This window comes from Rhynchophorus ferrugineus, unplaced genomic scaffold, assembly GCF_030347505.1.
Source record: "Rhynchophorus ferrugineus isolate W39M unplaced genomic scaffold, kcgeb_rfMv2 rfM4, whole genome shotgun sequence".
NCBI classification, from domain to species: domain Eukaryota; kingdom Metazoa; phylum Arthropoda; class Insecta; order Coleoptera; family Curculionidae; genus Rhynchophorus; species Rhynchophorus ferrugineus.
Window position 1 is genome coordinate 14141562 of NW_027472583.1, and position 20320 is coordinate 14161881.

At 34.2% G+C, this 20320-nt stretch overlaps 5 protein-coding genes across 10 annotated transcripts in view; 3 read left to right on the forward strand and 2 right to left on the reverse strand.

The window, feature by feature from the left end:
- Window positions 1-53: 53 nt before the first annotated feature.
- Window positions 54-10620, forward strand: nocte (no circadian temperature entrainment). Of its 6 annotated transcripts, none has more exons than XM_076402194.1 (19): window positions 54-306; window positions 1085-1231; window positions 1575-1764; window positions 1829-1977; window positions 2138-2361; window positions 2423-3145; window positions 3255-5467; window positions 6240-6445; window positions 6517-6726; window positions 6784-7169; window positions 7228-7441; window positions 7511-7972; window positions 8097-8307; window positions 8359-8565; window positions 8623-8886; window positions 8942-9031; window positions 9092-9207; window positions 9266-9416; window positions 9562-10620. In XM_076402194.1, exons 2-19 carry the CDS (start codon window positions 1139-1141, stop codon window positions 9702-9704), a joined length of 6252 nt encoding a protein of 2083 aa, XP_076258309.1. In that variant the 5' UTR covers window positions 54-306; window positions 1085-1138; the 3' UTR covers window positions 9705-10620. The 6 variants fall into 6 exon arrangements, 5 of the variants coding, with proteins under 5 accessions (XP_076258309.1, XP_076258308.1, XP_076258305.1 ...); XM_076402193.1 differs by having other exon boundaries at window positions 57-306; window positions 8942-9040; XR_013005495.1 differs by having other exon boundaries at window positions 123-306; window positions 6240-6463; window positions 8942-9040; window positions 9266-9495; window positions 9562-9685.
- A 2569-nt stretch (window positions 10621-13189) lies between these two features.
- Window positions 13190-16587, reverse strand: CCT1 (Chaperonin containing TCP1 subunit 1). The gene is made up of 10 exons (XM_076402201.1): window positions 16274-16587; window positions 15888-16129; window positions 15652-15833; window positions 15448-15576; window positions 15143-15396; window positions 14951-15085; window positions 14798-14888; window positions 14601-14737; window positions 13715-13911; window positions 13190-13657 (listed from the first exon to the last, which is right to left on the reverse strand). The coding sequence occupies exons 1-10, from the start codon at window positions 16344-16346 to the stop codon at window positions 13430-13432; spliced, it is 1668 nt and encodes a 555-aa protein (XP_076258316.1). The 5' UTR covers window positions 16347-16587; the 3' UTR covers window positions 13190-13429.
- A 446-nt stretch (window positions 16588-17033) lies between these two features.
- LOC143195218 (alpha-2-macroglobulin receptor-associated protein) lies at window positions 17034-18721 on the forward strand. The gene is made up of 5 exons (XM_076402202.1): window positions 17034-17423; window positions 17517-17732; window positions 17788-18004; window positions 18058-18252; window positions 18303-18721. The coding sequence occupies exons 1-5, from the start codon at window positions 17202-17204 to the stop codon at window positions 18581-18583; spliced, it is 1131 nt and encodes a 376-aa protein (XP_076258317.1). The 5' UTR covers window positions 17034-17201; the 3' UTR covers window positions 18584-18721.
- On the reverse strand, window positions 18719-19697 carry LOC143195220 (translation machinery-associated protein 16 homolog). Its single transcript, XM_076402203.1, has 5 exons — window positions 19590-19697; window positions 19461-19537; window positions 19258-19406; window positions 19031-19171; window positions 18719-18977 (listed from the first exon to the last, which is right to left on the reverse strand). Exons 1-5 carry the CDS (start codon window positions 19590-19592, stop codon window positions 18736-18738), a joined length of 612 nt encoding a protein of 203 aa, XP_076258318.1. The 5' UTR covers window positions 19593-19697; the 3' UTR covers window positions 18719-18735.
- The window catches only part of na (sodium leak channel non-selective protein na), a 34904-nt gene continuing 34179 nt past the window's right edge, over window positions 19596-20320 (forward strand). Inside the window, exon 1 of the mRNA XM_076402196.1 lies at window positions 19596-19739. The gene's annotated coding sequence lies outside the window, so the exon portion shown is untranslated. The remainder of the gene's footprint in view (window positions 19740-20320) is intronic.

The window sequence follows — 20320 nt, forward strand, 5'->3', positions numbered from 1 at the left end:
GGAATTTTTTTCTATATGGTATATTTTGGTTTATGAGCGCCATCTGTAGAGACATTATTAATAATTCAAAACAATGGCGTAGCTTTCTTTGTTATTGAGTTCAGATGACAGTATGGGAGACTAGTGACGTTTGTGACGTGTAGTATTGATTGTAACTTCTGAGTCGGCGAACGCCATTTTGACAGAACTGTGAAAATATTCTAAAACTATACAAATAATTGAAATATCTGTGTACATCCGTTCTAATTCGGGACTGAACGTGTAATTTTGTTGTTGTTTATTGTTAACCCATCTGGACGGACCAAGGTTTGTCTATATTTTCTTGATTCCTTTGTCAGAAGTTTGGTTTCGTAATTTGATGTTTTCCTTTGACTGGCGATCAAACTCAAGTCAAAACCGTTATGTCGGACAGTTTTTTTACTATCTACTTGCCAACTAGTACTTCAAACCTTTGTTAGTGTTATTGTTCACAATTGATATATTTGTATTAATATTTTAGTGTTTTTTTTTGTTTCAATTGATAAGATATATTGTTTATAGTTGTTTTCAAGTTTACTTTTTTCGTGGAGAATAGTAGTTTTCCTTTCATTTCTGCTCGTTTAAGAATTATTGCATTTAATTTATTTATTGTTATTTGGAGAAAATTAAGAATAAGTTTATTATATTGTTTGATTTATTGTTTTGCTATTGTAGCATAAACAACTAACACTACTTGTTGTTAAACAATCTGGCATTATACTGCATAGACCTTGATATTACCTTTTCAAAGAATTGAGGAACTGTACTACATTTTAGTTGGTTTTGCGATGTTTATGTTCACCAACCTAATATATGATTTATTTTACAATATTTTTGTTTTTATCAAATTAAAAGGGCCCTTGATGGCAAGTTAAGATGCTATCATTTTAATAATAGGACTATAATTAATTGATAGTTTTAATAATACATTATCTTTTAAATATATTTTAATGTAATTTTAATTTCATCACATACAACCGTAAAAAGCATTTGCATGCAAGTTAATTTGAACTTTCTGAATAATGTTTACTTAAATATAAATATCTATACATATGTATTTTTCTAGAAATAAGGTTCGTTCTTGGGTTGTTGCTTATCTAAATGGTTGCGTGCGGACAGCATGTCTACATTGTCAGGAACAGCCTCCAAAGGGGAGAAAACCAAGCCGAAATTTCAATCTTTGGATATAAATAGTTTATACAAGATCAGCAGGGTGAGTGAATTTTGAACAAAAAATATTCTATTAGAAAACTAATCAGTAGAAACTATTTATTTGTTTGTATAAAACATTTACTAAGTCACTTAGTAGTTATATGTTAACATACAATATTAGAAGTTTGAGATTAGAATGATATGCATTTTATTAGGATTAATCTGCTAGATCCTTATTTTACTTATTATAATTTTTTTTATCATTATAGTTTAACTCAGTTTATCAAATTTGCCTTTAAATCTCATTTATGTTGTTGCTTTACTAAAAGAGTGAGATTATAATTTTCTTATATTTTAAAATACATATATTTGAGAAACTACAATTTATTTAATGGTTATTTTAGGGCGAAAATACAGAGAAACCTACACAAAAATGTCCATCAAGCCACATTAAACATGGAATGCAAAGTTTGGGAAAAGTACCTAGCGCGAGAAGAGCACCGGCAAATTTGCCATCAATAAAATCTGAGCATAGTGAATCAGGCGCTGCGGTACCATTGGTTCCACCAGGAGCTACAGGATGGGGCAAACAAGGTGAGCTTTTTTATTACATGTTACTCAGTTTGTTACGTTGCAATTTATTGTTTGTTGAATTTAGAGCAGAGCAATGCACAATCTCAGAGTATTCAGAATGGGACTTCTCAGAGCCATGGTGCTCCACCAGCTGCACAGGGACCACAATTGACACCACATCAGCAGACAGCTGCTTTACCTTCAACCAATGCAGTTCCTCCACACAGCAAACAGGTAATTTTATTTGAAATGTCTATTATTGCTTTTTTATTAAAAAATATATAATATTGAATTATAGAAATTCATGACATACAAAAATCATGTACATACAAAGAAATAAATTGTTTTTCTCAAAAAATGTTTAATTCTTCTTTCTTCAACATTTCTTTCACAGACATCAGTCACTGCCCAACCTGCAGGTTCATCCGCAGGCGACAAACTATGGAGCACAGTAATGGCCAGTGGTCCCCCGGATGGAGTCCACCCACCAGCTTACCAGAGTCCCCAGTTCCAACACGAATTTCCAAGCTTGTCTGCTGGCGATGGTGCAGGAGGCTCCGGATCGCGGGCGTCAGAATACGGGGCAACAGGACTAGGTGGAGGACAAGCCGGTTTAAGGTAAAACATTTCTGTAGACAATTTGAATATTGTTATTAGTTTGTAATGATTTACATTTTAGCCTCCGCCCTCAGACAGAAGGATCATGGACACAAGGTGGTCAGCGTGTTTCAGACAACTCCAGAGGAGGCTCGGTCCAGCCGGGAGTTGCACCACAGCTTTCGGCCCAGGTCGGCCGTCAAGCCGAACATCTACCGCCACAGGTTCGAAGTGTTTTACCACCCTTCATGTACAAAGGTAGTTTTTCTCAAGGAAATTCTACGACGGCTCCTGTTAATCAACCCCAAACCCAAGCGCCTTCTGCCGCTTTGTCGTCCGGTGGTCGTAGAGCACCAGAGAATCGTCCTCCGCGTTTTCAGGACCGTGACATAACTCCCGAGGAGCTCACGCCACGTCCAATCATTCGCGAGGAGGAGTTGAGCAAGTTGGATGAAATCGGCTTTGATATAGGTTGGGCAGGTTCTGACGAAATTGATTATAACCAAAAACTGGCCTTCAGCGATGACGAAAGCGACCGCCCACCTAAAAAAGACTATAAACCTTCCGCGCAGCAGTATCACCAAACACAGTCTCAACCCAAGTCTCAAGATGTGAGAGTTGAACGCCAAACGCCTCCGCGTCTAAGCAGTCAACCTTCTCGACCGGATTTCAGAGGACGGCAATCGGAAGAGGATGACATTATGGCCCAGAAACAGAGGCAGCATCAAAAAGAACTTGATTTGGCTATTCTGAGAGCTAAACAACGCAAAGAAGAAGAAGAAAAACGCTTCAATGAAGAAAGCAGGTATTGTATAGTATTTTTGTGTAATACTTCATGAATATAAACATAATTTAATTTGGCTTACATCTGTTTTGTGTTGAAAGGTATAATTGTTATATATTTTCTTATATAGGCAAAGGGCGTTAAAAAAACTGCAAGAACTCGATGAAAAAGTCCGCGAGAAAAGAGATCGAGATCGGGATTCCGAAATTGGAACCATCAATCCTTCAATTGTACCTCCAAAACCTATTAATCCAGTCGAAATACCACTACCAGATTTCCACAAGGACAAAGATAGCCATTCCCGGGTTTCTACCGATCCTCAATCAAAAGAAGAAAATTCTACATTCAGGCAAATGACGCAAATTGAAGGGAAGAGCTTCAATAGGAAGCAGCAGCAGAAACCGGAACGGGATCATCGTGAACAAAATGGTCCCAGTTTCTCTCGACAATTTCAAAATGATTTGCCTCCAAGATTTATGAAACATCAACAGCGGAACAACAGCTCTGCACAGCCGGCATCAAATTACCAACATTATGAAACGTCGAAATGGTCGAGTAGCATGCCGCGAGCTCCTAGTCGGGGCGGCAAGTCAGAAAGTCCTGAAAGGCGCGATGACGATCGCAGAGATAAGGATTACAAAAGGCAGAGTTCCGAGGATAGTTATCGTAGTTCTCATCATTCTCAGCAGGAGATACAGCGATCTCAAGAAATGCATTATCATGAAGATATTCACCACAAAAACGTTCGGGACGAGGACAAATGGTCAAAAGATAAACTCTACGAGAGGCGCGGGAGTATCGAACGCGAAAACTCTGAAAAACTGGAAAAACAAGAACGCCCTCAAAGACCAGATAGTAGGGATTCATACACATCTCATGCCTCACATACCTCTCATGGGTCTCAAGGTAGTAATCGCAGATCACGGGATTCTGAAATGAAAGAGTCAATGAATTCGTGGAATGAGGACGTTGAAGGAGCCTATGAAGAATCGCTTGAAAAGAAGCATTCAATGAAGGATGAAAAAAGATCCGTACCTAGTCTCGTTCCCGGCCCGATAACGCGGGACCGTATCGAAGCTGAAGATATCAATGATAAACGAAACCTGACCCAATTGAAGAAGGGCGAGAGTATTAAGAAGCCAGAGACATTTAAGAAGGAAGAAAAGTCACCTGTTAATGAGAAACTGATGTGGGCTGATTCTATACCGCAAGTAGAAGAAGTCGACATTAAAAAGGAGCAAGAATCAAAACATATGGGGGATGTTAAGAAGGATGACTATAAAGATAGGCAATCTCGTAATAATAGAAACTTTGCTTCAAATAAAAACTGGGGATCTACAAATTCTTCTGATTTCCACTCCAAAGGGTCTACATGGGGTAATAAACAGCGTCCTCTTTCCAGGGGTCGCAAAGGTAGAGATTTTTATGGTCACGGTACCGATAGTGACGGTTCAACAGATACTCCATCTATCGATTCAAAGGATTCTAAAGGCGTGCAGAAGAAAATAACCGATAAAGATGACAAAAACCGTGAAAACAAAGAAAAATACAATGTGGACCAAAAGAAACAGCAGGATCGACAAGATAAAAAAGAAGGAGGTTACATTCCTCGCGGTGAACCATCCCGGCATGGTAGAGGTGGTGGTAACAACTTCCGTAGTAATAGAATTTCCGGTCTTGGAAAGAGAATCGATGGGTACGGGCCTCCTCCGTCAAAAAGCCCGTTCGGACACCACGAAGAGAGGAAAATTGGCGGTGAAGATTCCATAGACTCCGTGTCGGGATCGGCAACAGATAAAATCAAACAAAATCAGGAGGCTCTTGCTGCTGGCATTATCGGAAAAACTAGACCGGATGGGACTGACGATAAAAATAAAAATAAACCTAAGAATGAGAGCAGAAGAAACAAATCGAAAAGTCGAAAGGAGGAGCCGGAAAAAGACAGCAATTCTGAGCATTCTGATGGAAAAGATGGCGCCAAGAAACCTCTGAGTAGATCATCGTCACAAAAGGGTGGGCCAGGCAGCGGTGATCGGCGAGCCGGAAATGATCGACGGGATCGCAATAATCAATCGAGAAATTCAGACAAAAAATCGGCATACGATAACAAAAGATCTGAGAACAAGCCTGATGCCCAAAATATATTAACAAGTGCTCTTGCAGATTTGTCTGTGAAAAGTCCCGAGGACGAAATTGATGACAAAAATTTAAATGGGGATTCTGAAGGTTTCCAAGAAGTTAAAAGTAAAAAGAATGGTAAAGAACGACAAAAAGGCCCTGAAGACAAGAAGACTGTTATAGTCAAGAATGATAACAAGGATTCTAAATCAGATAGAAAATCAGGTATGTCAGATTATTTTATGTATCAAGTCTTTAGAAATTGTATACACTTTAATACACAAAGAAACTTCGCTATATATTGAATATTATAATGAACTTATTTCTTGTCACATAATTATCTTTAGGGTACAAGAATGAAAGTAAAACTGCTGTAATTTTTGATGATTCATGTTTAACTCGAGTCATTACGTTCACTATTTCTTTAAAAGTTGTTTCAACAAATTTCATTCAACGTTTATAATATGTATTAAACAATAATGCTATCTATGTATCTAATTATTATTATATATTGTTTTTTAATTAGTAGCTCTGGGGAATACTTAATAGTATTAAAAGGCAAACTTATTGATCAAATATTGAACTGATTACTTAACATTGTTCTAGAAAATAATCACGCATGATCAAAAAGTAATAAGACTTACAATTATTCTGTCCATTTTGATGTTCCCTTTAGATTAATTTATGTCTTGAAAGCACTTGTTTGAAAACCTTCGATTCGATTTTAATTTTCTCATTGAATGTGAAAAAAGAGAAGAATGTGGTGTAAGAAGACGCATTATCTTGATAAAAACTAATAGTTATCGGTCCATATCGTATCGTATACCCATTCAGACAAACGATGTTAACATTCCAGTAATGTACCGCGTTGACTGTTTCGTTCTGCGAGAAAAATTCATAAGGAATAACACCACGCTTCTTTTTATTTTGTGTATAATACAATATTCTATGATTAACATTTTTGCGTTACAAATAGTACATTGTGTCTTTGTTTTAGGAAACAACTCAAAGTCTAGCATTCAGCAAATTACACCGGCACAACTTCAAAATATACCACCTCTAATGGGCACTCCAGTGAACCCACCTCAAATTCTCCCTCAATCTAAAAATCAATATGAACAAAGGTCTAGGCAGACCAAACTTCCTCCCAGATTTGCCAAACAAAAGATGCAAAAACAGATGCAGCAACAAATAATCAATGATGTAAGTGATATCAACAAGGTGTGTGTGCGGAGATAGTTCAAATGCGATTGATTTATTTGTGGATATTTCAGGGTAACCCCGCTTCTCATGTTTATGGAATGAAAGACAACACCCAAGTGCCACCTCCAGTTACCGGTTGCGCCTGGGATAAACCTCTTGGGCCCCAACTTAGATCTAATGAAAATGATGTTAATAATATGTTGACAGTATCCATAGATGTCGTTAAATTAGAAGTGGCCGGTTCCACTCCAGGTCATGGAACAAGTCCTGGAAATGATAAAGTTAGTTACAAATAGCTACATATTGAGTTCGTTATATTTCACTCTTTTTTTATTTAGATGTTACCCAAACAGCAACAAACTACAGACAAGAACCTTTTAGATGGCAGCACTCCTCCTGTAAATACTATTATTTTTGAAAATACTAATTATAAGTCAGCACCTGGTGCTAGAAGTACATCACGTGGTTCCGTGGCATCAGTTGGAAGTGATAAAGGTCGATCTAAACTGGAAGAAGACATGGATAATGTATTCAGAAAACCTCCTATTACAGAATTTTTACAAAAAACTGATAGTACAGGCAAAGCAGATCCTATACAACTAGGCGTGTTTAAAGAGGAGACTGATATGAAATTGGACTTTTTCGGCACAGATCTGACCCATTTAACTGATGATAAAGGTTCTAAAGCTTTGTGTAGTTCAAAAAGCATGACACCGGTAAATAGGTAATCATTTGTTGTGCCTTTATATATTACAAATATTTCACACAGATCTTCATTTTAGCACAATTTGTAATGCAGATTCATTGAATATGAAAATTGCTTCTGTTAAGAAAGTTTGGGAAACATCGGAACAAGAATCGGAAGATTCTAATGGAATTAATTTCGGTGGTCCCGTTATGGATAATGTTTTTAAAAGCAATGATACACAAGATGATACCCATGAAAGTTACAGTCCAGGAAATAATCAGTCTGCCTCAACGACAAATATTTGCAAGGTACGAGTCTTTTTTGTAGTTAGATTTAAATTTGGAAAGTATAATTTACTATTGTTAAACAAAATTTAGGTTAAACCAACCCAGCAGGTCTCTAGCGGTACGGGGCAAACAGCGTCATCAGCCACACAACAGCATTCAGCAATTGTCGGTCATACTATGTTGCTGAATCCTACACTATCACCACCACCAATGGCACCAGCACCCGTTGGCGTATCATTAGGCCCGCAACCTTACGCAGCTAATCAGCATTTGGCTGGTTTCCAACCTACTGGACAAGGAGTGGCAGCGGCTGGGTCGGCCCAATTTAGTATCTCGGCTATTCCGTCACCCCCGACAGTATTGTACAATTCAACCCCCCAACAACTTCAATCAGCTAGTCTGTATGGAACATTCTTGCCACCAGCAGATCAAGCCAGCGTTTTAGGTGGTCAAGGTCATGCGAGGGCTGGCGGTTTTGGTCAATATCCAGCGGCAGCTGGAGCCTATCATGGCTTGGGCCAAGCTGCTAATTCTCCTTATAATCCCCAATCTGTAAGTTTATATATTTAATTCTAAATTACTTCTAGTTACAATTATAATTGCTCGTCAGATATTAATTGAGATAAATATTACTGTGTATTTTTCACATGAAATCTAATTGTATTTTATTCACCAGGTTTTCCTGCCAACTGCTGCACATCCACCTCCAACACCACAGGCTCCGCCAGAGATGTATCAGTCAATAAACAGTTTCCGTTTATCAGCTGCAGCACCTTTTGGGCAGAGCCAACCCCTTAATAATCCTACTACAGTTTTGATAAGCTCTACAAGCAATAGTTTGATGTCAGCAAGTGTCAAACCTAGTAGTCAACCAATTAGTGCTATTGGTAAGACCTTTATAGAGCTGAAAGAATTGTAATTATGAAGAAATTTTTAAGGCACCAAAGCTGGTGGTGTTGGTCAAGCATATCAGCAACAATCCCAACAGGGACAGCAAGTTTATATGGCATATGAACCAGCTATTCCTGGTGCTAATTATCTTCCGGGAGCTGGGGTTATGCAAAGAGGACATGGTGGACCTCCGGTGCAAAACAGCGTTGTTCCCGGCATGCAACCATCTTCATCATATTATTCAGGTTCAACTGGTCAGTGTTTTTTTAATTTCTACTAGTGCTAATACTTCATGTTAATTTTGATGTTAGGTGGTCAAACTGGCTATTTCCAACAACCCGGTAACTCTACGTTACCATCAGCAGCTCAATTACCGCAACACCAAGCCGGTTATGGTCTTCAAGGAAATGTTTTTGGAACTCATAACCAGTCGCATACCAATACGGGCATGCAGAGTTATCAAAGTTTTCTATCGTCCCACATGCACATAGCGGCTGCAATGAATGCACAACAACAATATCGTTCCGCGGCACTTCCCAATCCGTACATTAAGGGAGGAGCACAGCCAGTTGCCGGTAAAGTATCTTTTTAAATATACAGATGGCATTAGAGCTCACGTTACTGCTTTAGGTGATCAGTCACAAGGCGTCCCAGGACAGAGACCGCAGCAGCTTAAAAGTCCCAGCAGCCAAGAAGTCCTGTCATCCGTTTTCAATTCAGGTTTATATTGTATGTCATTATTAATATTGGTGTTCTTAATGGCTCAAACTTTTGCACTAGGTCCCCAGATACCATCACCAAAATCAAGACAAAACAACAAACATACGCCTCAACAGTCAAGCCCAACATCACAGAGAAAATATTTTTATCAAGGAGTAGGAAACCAGCAAATTAACGTATGTTGACTGGCGAAACAGGTTATTTGCAAGTGATTAAAACGACATTATGCTGTAGATTCAACAGAGATACCCTGCTCCCATCCAGAGACCTGTAAATTTCCAGCAACAGAGCAATATGAATTCGGTTCAGAATAACGGCCCTAACCAGAAACATAACCGAAATAATACCAACAAGCCAACCAACAAACAATATTATGGTAGTCAAAGTAAGTAGTGGTTTCAAGAACAGTTTTCGGTCGATCAGAAACGTGCTGTTGAAAGCGTTTATTTCAAAATAGCTAGAAGGTGAAGATATGGAGACTTGCAGGGACCACGAACAGCGAGTCGATAACTGTCGGTTTTTCGTTCCAGATAATTCTGTGTCTTCAAATCAAAACGACAAATCGGACGATTCCAAAGTCTCCGATTGTCCTCCGCCAAAATCGGTCAACACGTCATCGTCGGACTTACCCAAGGATAATTTGAAGGAAGAAACGCCAGCTATGAAAGATTAAAACTAACACCAATCCGCATTATTACCTTTAAGCACTAAAAGTTTACGTTTTACTGTAAATTGCAGCCAAGAAATTTGATGCGTTCGTCGTTATACACCCGTTAATCGAAAGGCAAAAAAACAAAAAAATGTGTATTACGACAAAGGAAAAGTGTATCTAATAACAAATTATTTATTAATGTGTAAAAAAACTTTGTTTGTCCACGGGTGTCGGAAGATGCCGCTTTTATAAACTTGTACTAACTCGAGCTTTGTGTATGTGGAATAACAGTGAATATTTCGAAAGAGATTTTAAAAAATATATAAATAAAACGTAGGCCACTTATAGTTGGTCCAAGCAAAAAAAAATCCAAGTCCTCTTTAGTCGACTCTCCTGAAAGAAAGGGGCTCGTGAAGTAGGGGCGTTTATTAGGGCTGTAGCTTTGCTTCGTCTAATTTTTTATCTCATGGTTCTTCTAGATAGGATCAATATTATTTCTAGCGTAATTTTATACGGTATGCCGGACGAATAGTAAGATTTCGATTTTCGACGGGGGCTTTTTATAACTATTTCACGTTGTCGGAAGTCAGGACTGTATTATAATTAATTCTAACGTGACCCACATGCTGGTTTATGGAACGTTCCCTCGAAAGCCGAACTCGTCCCGTATATATGTATATTTATCGGACTCGTCTCACAACGGCAATGGTTGTACCGAAGATTGAGGTGTAACATTTAATTAGAAAAAAAAACAATGCAAAATGTATTCTGCAGTAGAATGCGGTAAGTTTAACAATGGAAATGATGAAATTTGCACGAAATTTAAATTAAGAGTCGATCCATTTTAATTTCTCCTTACAGTATCTAAATCCAATCGGAATTAAATTATTATTAAGATATTATTTAAACATTCTAGTAAATAAATGGTTTAAATAGATCTAGTAGTTTTAATCACTGTTTTATGTAGATCCCATTCAAAGATTATTTATATTTACGAAACTAAACCTTGTAAAATATTGAATATGAGAAATCGTTAAGACGTAGGTCTAGTCCAGACAACCGCTATTTGGTAAGAGAAAGAGAGTGCCGCATGTACTTATATCCACCAGCACTAACGTTTGATTCTTATTATTTTATTGCTTGGACTTGTTTAAACGCAATGCATAGTACTTTTGTGACAATGGGTAAAACATAAATATACCATTACCCAACGCATACTAGGCGGTACTACGATCAGTGAAAAAAAAATTGAAACCCACCTAAAATGATCAAAGACAATATTCAGCTGGAAAAGTTTTTGTTTCTGTATTTTGGGATGCACATGGAATATCAGTACTTTGAAAATGTGGTAACTATTAATAAAAACTACGAAAAAGACCCCATATGGCAAATAACTCATTTTTCTCAAAGTTTCATTTGCCGATCAGGCTGTATGTAAATCACAATTGGAAAAGAATTGTTTTTTTTTTAATTTATTATTATTACTAGTCGTTGCTGACTGATTTACAATTTTTCTCTACAGTAACTTAAAACTAAATACTTATCTAGGAAAGCTCACTGATTTTTACTTAGTCTGTAATAAAATAAAATAGATTGCTAACACTTTTCAGTGTTTTTACCATTTAGTGCGCTTCACTACACAAGATTACATAGTTTAGTTCTTTTGAGTCTGCCTCATAATTCAGTGTTGTCCAAAAGTTGCAGCACTTTGGTGTTATTTGGGAGGAGTCTTTCCTCATTTCCAATTTCCATTATAACAGTTGGAATTCGAAGGTCTCGGTGTAAGCAACTGTACCTGTATATTTGGGTCCATCCACAATACTTCTCAACTCGTTATTCTGAAATACCTGTGTTATGTTGATATTACTTCTCACAGAACGTCCTATAACTGAATTAATATAGGTTTTGGTATCTGCTTGTATAGCAGCAACTTATTATGTATAGATAATTTAGATTTCAAATAACCAATACATTTTTTTGAATTTTAATTCGAGTTCTTTTCATTTCATGTAAAATGTGCTCCTTCCAACGAAGTTTTGCATCATAATGTATACCAAGATACTTAGCATTGTTATTGTGTGGGATAATAGTATTATTCATATTTATTGATATATGAATAGTTTGAATGTAGGGAACATCAATAAGTACTGATTTATTAATTGATACATCACTCATGACTCATGTATTCATTGATTTTTATTCTCCACGACTTGGTCCATGTATTTATGTTGCGCGTTGCAGATTCCTGGTTACTTTTTGTCTATTAACATCAACAAATATTACATTTTCTATTTGGGTATGTCACACGTACGGAGTAGGTAAAAAATCAGGCCCAAAACACTGCCTTGTGGTACATCTGCTTCTGTTTCTTTCATTGTTGAGTAAGTTTATCGTTTAACTCTAAAGATTCTGGCTCACTTATAGAAGTTTAATAGTTCAACATATTGCTTCGATAACATTTTATGAGGTTTATACTTTCTATGATTGGTTTTAACCTTTTTAACATGAGTTTTTCAAATATTTTGGATATTACTGATAGTAGTGAAACTGGTCGGTGAGGTTTTACTACATTTGGTGGTCATTCAGATTTCGGAATCATAATAACTTTAGCCATTTTCCAAATATCCCGGACATGTTTTAATCAAAGCGCTGCAAAAATCAAAAAGTTGGTGAGCCCTTCTGATATTTATCTTTCTTGGTGGAGTTTTTAGCATTTGTCCAGTTTTTAAGTCATAGCCTGGTGCTTTACTTGGATTGATGTCACTTTTTATAACTTCTTTCGAGTGACTTCTTTTGGTGTAACAAATTTAGTAGGAAAATTTTCGCACTCTGATCGCTAGATTATATCTAAATTCAGCTTCGTTTGGTTTAAAGTTTTGTTTTAAATGATCGGCGAATGCTTCAGCTTTTTGTTGATTATTACATGCCCAATTTCCTTGCTTTCTTGCTCTCTTGTAGGTGGACTAGGTAGATTTGATCTCTTTAGGTTTTTAGTGGCTTTCCAGAGTGATTAGTCCGTTTTCCTATCATCTGTTAAATCTCGCAAATAGGTATTTATGGATTCGTTTTTAAGCTTTGCGTCATGTTATTTAACCCATTTTTATTTTCAGGTATTCTATTTTGTTGCCATTTTTTTTCGTAGTTTTCTTTTTCCAGTTACCATTTGCTTAGTTTCAGAAGTGTCATTCCAAGCAACAGGCTGGATGTCTTCAACAAGTTTTTCGCTTCTAAGTTTAATGTTCGATTGTCTCGAGTTCTGCAAATCCTTTCCAGTCTTACTTATATGTAGGTTTTGGGGAAGAAATACTAATGTATTAATCCTGTACTCGCATTAATACGGTTATTAAAATGAATTTATTCATATAACTTTTAAACACCAGTCACAGAAATATTTATTATAAATAGTTTGTTATACGTCTTTTTTCTGTATTGGATAAAAATAACTTTAATTTTTTATTTCAACTGGGTTTGGTACTGCTAATTTTTACGTGTAAAATAAAAACATATTTCAATTTTAAATAAGTTTATTTATAAAATACAAAACGACTACGATTTGTATAATTCAATTAAGTTGATCATTTGAAGGTTTATTAATTTTCCTAGAACATTAAGTAAAAATGAAAAAAGCATTTTTAAATTTATCATGTTAATCAAATGTGTTAATGTAAAAGCTCTATCGTGAATGAACACAAGGCGAAAAACTTATGTATAAATCAATACTTGAAATGTAGGATGAAAATTCAAATCTACAATTCGCCACTCTCCATGGCATCCTGGTAGCTCCTTCCTCCCTTTTCCTGAGCATCCAGTTTTATCATATCGTCGATTCTCAGAATAGTAATAGCGGCCTCAGTCGCAAACTTCAACGATTTTATTTTGGATATTGTTGGCTCCAGAACGCCGGCTTTTTTGTTGTCCTTGACGGTCCCTTCTATAAGATCTAATCCTACATATTTGAGATTGGCGTGTTCAACCTAAGAATATTTCCATTATTATTGTTTCACTAATTTTTAAGATAAACTTGATATTACCTTGGTTTGGCTAGAATTGTGATAAGCTCTTAATTTCGCCACCAAATCAGTAGCGTCTTTTGCTGCATTTACTGAGAGAGTTTTAGGGATAACTAACAAACTTTTCGCAAATTCCGCGATGGCCAGTTGTTCTCTACTACTTAAGGTAGTTGCAAAGTTCTCCAAATAGATTGAAAGGGCTGCTTCAACGGCACCACCTTGAAATATTTGAAAATATATATTTTTGTAATGTTACAATAAATCAAAACTTTTAAAAGACAAGTTTTAACAGAAACAACTGTTGAACAAAATCCATGGTTTTTTATATTCCCCTACATAAAATAGTAGTTTTCCATTTAGTATTATAAAGTTATTCAGTGCATACAGTAGCTCATCAGAGAATACTCAATATTACATCTTCAAGATTCATTACTTCTGTGTCTGATTTGAAGAAATCTGCTGCAGAAACCCATGAAATACTTTTACTGGACGAATACTCAACTCAAACTATCAAAAAATATTTAAGCAGATTAGCAACTGATGGAACTGTTTTCAGATGTTTATATACAATTGGAAAAATCCAAAATGAGGAAAAAGGCTGCTACACAATTCATGAACTGAGAATGTCATTTTGAATGGTTCCAACATTGCAGTTTCATTAGGCAATTAAAGGCAAAAAAAGTTTTCTGTTATGTATTTTGGCTGCCGATAAAAAGTGAATCTACTATGATAATACCAAAGTCAAAAAATCATGAATTCACATTGACCACAATCAAGCAGAATTTTTTTTTTGATACTGAAGTATTCCATAAATTGACTTGGGAGAACTAGCCTACAGACAAAAATAAGTCTTAAGTAAGATATTGTCAGGCAATCTTAAGTAAGTAAATTTGATTAAATCACTTACCACCCACAACAACACTTTTAGATTCCAGCACTCTCTTCACTACACATAGAGCATCATGAACTGATCTTTCCATTTCATCACAGTAATAATCATTGGGGCCACGAAGGATGACAGATGCAGCTGTACGTTGTTTTGGTCTAAAAGTAACACAAAAAAATTAATACTAAATCTGTATATATATAATTCTAATAACTTACGTTTTAATAATAATAAGCTCATCATCTGAGATTCTTTCTTGACTTACTTCAGCTGCTTCCCCAATCATATTGGTTTCAAAGGATTCTTCTCCTATTTAACATATGATAAACAATAAAAGTTAATTAAGAAAGTATATTAAAGAAGAGCATTACCATCCATATTAGACAGAGATGTTACAAAGGTAGCACCAGTTGCTTTAGCAATTCTCTTCAAATCTACTTTCTTAACTCTTCTAACAGCCATAGCACCAGCCTCAACAAAATATTTTAGACACAAATCATCAATTCCTACAAAATTTTAGAAAATAAGGTATTTTGTTGAGCGTTATTTCGGTCCAGACTTACCACCAGAGCAGAGAATAACATTAACACCAGTAGCTAATATTTTACCAATTCTTTCCTTCGTTATGTCTAATTCACGGGCTCTAATACCTTCCAATTTTTCTGGATCATTTATTAAAACTTGAACTCCCATTTTCATTTTAGCTTTTTGCAGTGAAAAATCAAGGCATGCAATTTTTGCGCCAACAATTTTCTTGGGCATTGCTTCACTAGCAACTGTGCAGTTTAGAGCATATCCTTGAACTAAAATACTCTCCCTAAAATTATTTTATTATATTTCAATAATAAATGTGATATTTTGAATATACCTGGCACTACGGCCATGAGCTTTAAGAATGTTTACAGCTTTAATTGGATACATCGGATTTCCTCTAACATCAGTAACTTTTACAGCATACGCTGCATCAACAACCATTGCAGAAAATAGATCTGCATCACTTTTGAAAATTAAGGATTTATACTTGTTAGTTTTTTGTTTAACTGAAAATGTCAAAATATTTTAAAAAGGATACGCTCCAATAATTTTAGAGCTCATTGATGTTTTAGCAACATTAACAATACAGTCTTTTCCTAAATCATCAACTGGGATAGTCAGATGATCCTGTATATATCTACATGCTTCCTTACAAGCTAGTCTGTAACCACTAATGATTGATGTAGGGTGAATATTTTGTTTAACTAGTTCATCAGCATTCTATAATAGTAATTAAAATAATTATAGGAAAAATTATATTAGTTTCATCATTACTTTAAGTAATTCTGCTGCAATAATGACTACTGAAGTGGTACCATCACCAACTTCTTCATCTTGTAATTGAGCTAGTTCAACTAGAACTCTAGCAGCTGGATGGTCCACTTCTAAAAGTCTTAAGATTGTAGCACCATCATTTGTTACTGTAACATCCCCAATATCATCTACCAACATTTTATCTAATCCAACAGGGCCTAATGAACTTTTGACAATATTGGCTATAGATGCAGCAGCCATGACTAAAATTATTCATTATATATTAATATTATATAGTACTCCTGTTATATTAACAATTAATTCTCAACCTCATGATTTATTAGGGCTTTTAGGTTATATATCCAGAATATTCTGAGAAATAGCTTTATTCTAATATCGTAACATACCATTTTGGGTTCTTACAGTGGCCCCAGATTGTCGCTGGCCCGCTACAGACAAAGGGCTTGCTAATATGGACATTTTCTTTACCAGTCGGCACTTTTCACTCAATTAACAAGAAACACCCGGATTTTTAACGTGAGTTGATGGTGAGTTTTGAGGATGTCAATAATACCGAATTTTTTTCTATCGATAGTAAGAAACAGTAGATATATATTAAAAAACAATATTAATTATTACAATAATATATCCATTATATTAAAGATTCTATATATAGATAATTTAAAAAATATATTATTTGCTGAAAATATAATATACCTACAAAATTGGCTAATCGATAATAGAAGAAAATACCGATAACTTCGCTCAAGTAAAAATTAAATTTATCTTATTTTATAGTATGTTCAGAAATTATAATGAACAAATGTAAGAATTTTATTGTATTTCTCGTAGCCTCTGCAAATATCTAACATTATTATTATTTGTTTGAGTTCTTATATCTAAAATAAACATATCAGTATAAATAATTTCTTTAAACTATTAATATATTTTATTTTTAAAATGTTTTTTTCTGAACCTACTGGTTTTAAAAAGTAATTAAATTCACTTTTGACGTTAATTTAGGGATGTTGTATTTTGGATGATGGGATATGCTATCTATATTTAGAAAATAACGAAATATTGTATTCGACATAAAAAAATCGATATATCGTAATTTTGAAAAAATATCGATATTACATGAATTTATTACTCTGATGGTCCTACAAAAGAGTCATTGGTTCACAAAACATCTGTTTGTCAAAAAAAAAATCGGTATATCGAAATAATAATATCGGTCAGAAATAACGATATATCGATGTACAAGCTTACTTCAATTTTGTCAAATTAAAATGTTTGTACAACTCATCTCGTTTTAATGTAAACGAATAATTTAGAATGGAAGTATTAGATTCGATCTTAATATTAATAATTTTAAGTGCAGCACTAGTTTTAAGTAATGGCCATAATAAATATTCCAAAGAAGAAAACAAAAAAGAATATGATCAAATTGAACAAAATGATAGACCTAGCGTAGATTTTAGACCTATATCTGTAAAGCATTTGGATAGGCCCTATCGAATGGCAAAATTAAACTTGCTTTGGTCTAAGGCAATTCATGTACGTTTCGCTTATTACATTTATTAATTGGATTTAATTTCTGGAAATGATGGTTTTCGATTAAATTTAATGTAATAAGTTTAAAATTTGTAGAGATTGTCAGAAGAAAAACTAAAATCATTATTTGGTGAATTAAAACTACATGATAAAGAAGAAATAACTTGGAAGCATCTAAAGGCTGAGGGAAAAGATAAAGATGGCTTACAAGAAGCTAAGCTGAGAGATAAATTAAAAACTATTATGACAAATTATGGTTTATTAGATCAAATCGATGATATTAATGATGAAAAGAAAGTTTATCCTTTCAAGGTTTGTTTGTTGCCCTGGACATAAATATTTTTTATTGAATATTCATTTTATATAGGCAATGAATGATGCTTCAGATAAATACATAAATAAAAGTCTTTTCAAAGATAAAAAATTAAATAAATTGTGGGAGAAAGCTTTATTGGCAGGATTTAGTAAAGATGAACTATCTGCTTTAAAAGAAGAATTTCGTCACCACCAGGATAAAATAGATCAGTATTACCAGCTACTATATGAAGTTAAGAAGCCTGTCACTGCTGAGCAGCAGGAAGAAAGTATAGAAAAGTATGAAAAATATACAATCTTTATAGTTGAGGAATTTTTGTAGATTCAGTAGATGATACATTGGATAAATTCAATCGAATTGAAACATTAGAAGAAAGTAATGTACAAAAGGATTATTTAGATAGGGCAAACATGATAAGAAAACAACACCGAGATATAAAAGATGGTTATGATCATTTGGACAAATTAGCTGCATCTGGTCCTGCAAGTAGGGAGTTTGTGGAACCTAAAGTTCACGGTAAGAGAATTATAAATTATATTATATATTCTAAATTTCTAATATTTCAGGTTTATGGAGAATAGCATTGGAAAGCAATTTTAGTAATTCAGAATTACAATCTTTAAAGGAAGAACTTCTTCATTATGAAAATAGGCTCCTGAAATTGAGACATATGCAAGCTGAACATGCTGTCAATGAAGATAAGTACAATAAAAAGCAGAAATTCTCAGGTGAAAAGAATCATGGTTTCAAAATGATGGAAGAAAATATTCGAAAACAAGCTAGAAAAGTTGAAAAACTACATCTTGATATTGAGACTAAAATAATGCAAAAGCATATTGAGCTATAATTTCTTGTGGTTATTTACTTTTAATAGTGTATTATACGGCTTTATTTTTTATTATAACTTTTGATCTGAAACGACTTTATGTCATAGTCCATATAATATTTCTTGTGTCTTGAGTTAACCAATAAACATTACAAATTACGTTTATCATTTATTTAGCTATCAGTATCCATAGACTCTGCAGTATTTAATAGTTCAGAATTGTCTTTTGTAAAATTCTTAGGTTGTGTAGTAGGTTTTATATCTGGGTCTTTATTTGCCTTTAATAATTTATTTAATTCATCTTTCAAGTTTTTCATGCTAAATCTTCTAAGTTTAAAATTCTGAATGAGTCTTAATTCTCCAGACCAACACTTCAACAAATTAAATTGGCTTACATTTAATAAATCGGGCATTTCTAAAAGGAAACGTGGATATGATTATGTGAAGAAAATTATATAAAATCTCTACCTATTCCACATGTTTTAAATTCTTCTTTTTCTCTTTTTATTGTCATGTTAATGATGTCCTCCCTATTAGCATGTTGTCTGTTTTTTCTTTGTCCAATAGAGTGCTTAAGTTTGATTTGTTCCAGTTCATCATTAAACCTACCTAAATAAAATGAACTCCGTCATGATATATATTAATTATTAAATCAAATTCTATTATTCATATACTGTTAATGTGAATATCATTACCCAAATATTTTAATATCAGTAGTTCTATCTCCTTAGGAGTACATGCCTTTTGGTCAGGATTTAAATTATCCCTAAACCATAAAAGTTTCTCTCCTAAAAGGTTTTGCTTAATATTTGTGGACAATTTTGCCTTATCTCTATTGTTTTGTCTGTAATATGAATGATCGATTATTTGAAATATAATACGAAATAATTTACATTACTTCATAAGTTGTTTCGCTAAAGCCTTTGTTTTCCTACTGTTAGGGTGTTTGCATTTCTCCAATTGTTTAACTTTAGGCTAAAAATTAATTTCATATATAATTTTTCCTGATGAATACTGTTATAACTACCATTTTAATGATTGCTGTTGGTAATACAATTATTGCCTTATGATTTAAAATAAGCCAATATATAACCTATAATTTATGTTGTGGTGAGTGTAGTATTCCGTAGTAGAGATTCCGATATCGATATATTTCGATATATCGATATTTTTTCAAGTAAGTATCGATAGTTATTTTGATAGTGTGTTTTCAAGTAAGTTTCGATAGCGAATAAGAGTATCGAACTTTTAAGTTTTTAAAAATATCGATATATCCATATTTTTTGGCCGATATTATTTCAAAAAAGTACCAATAGTTTTAAATGAGAGTAATGATTATTGAACGTTGTTACAAACCTAGGGTCTTTGTAGAAGAGTATCGAACTTTTGTTTTTAGATTTTAAAGGTTATTATTTATTAAGTACCACGTTCATTGGTTATTTATTAAGTTTCAAAAATGTAATTTTGAAGGTTCGTTACGTTTTCCAGAACTCAATTTTAAATGTTCATTAAAAATATCGCAACTTTTTAAAATGCTAAAAAACGTCGATATTTTTTGGTTGATATATCAATATTATTGTTTTCCGATATATTTTTCAAATATATGCATATTTTATATAAATATTATCACCATTAACACTGCACAATTTTCAACAAAATTGAAATCCGCATTTTTAAAGCCCAATAACTATCGACTAAGTAAGCGAATAACACTACCTTTATATCTTAGAATGCCCTGTGGATTGTTACCATTCAAAG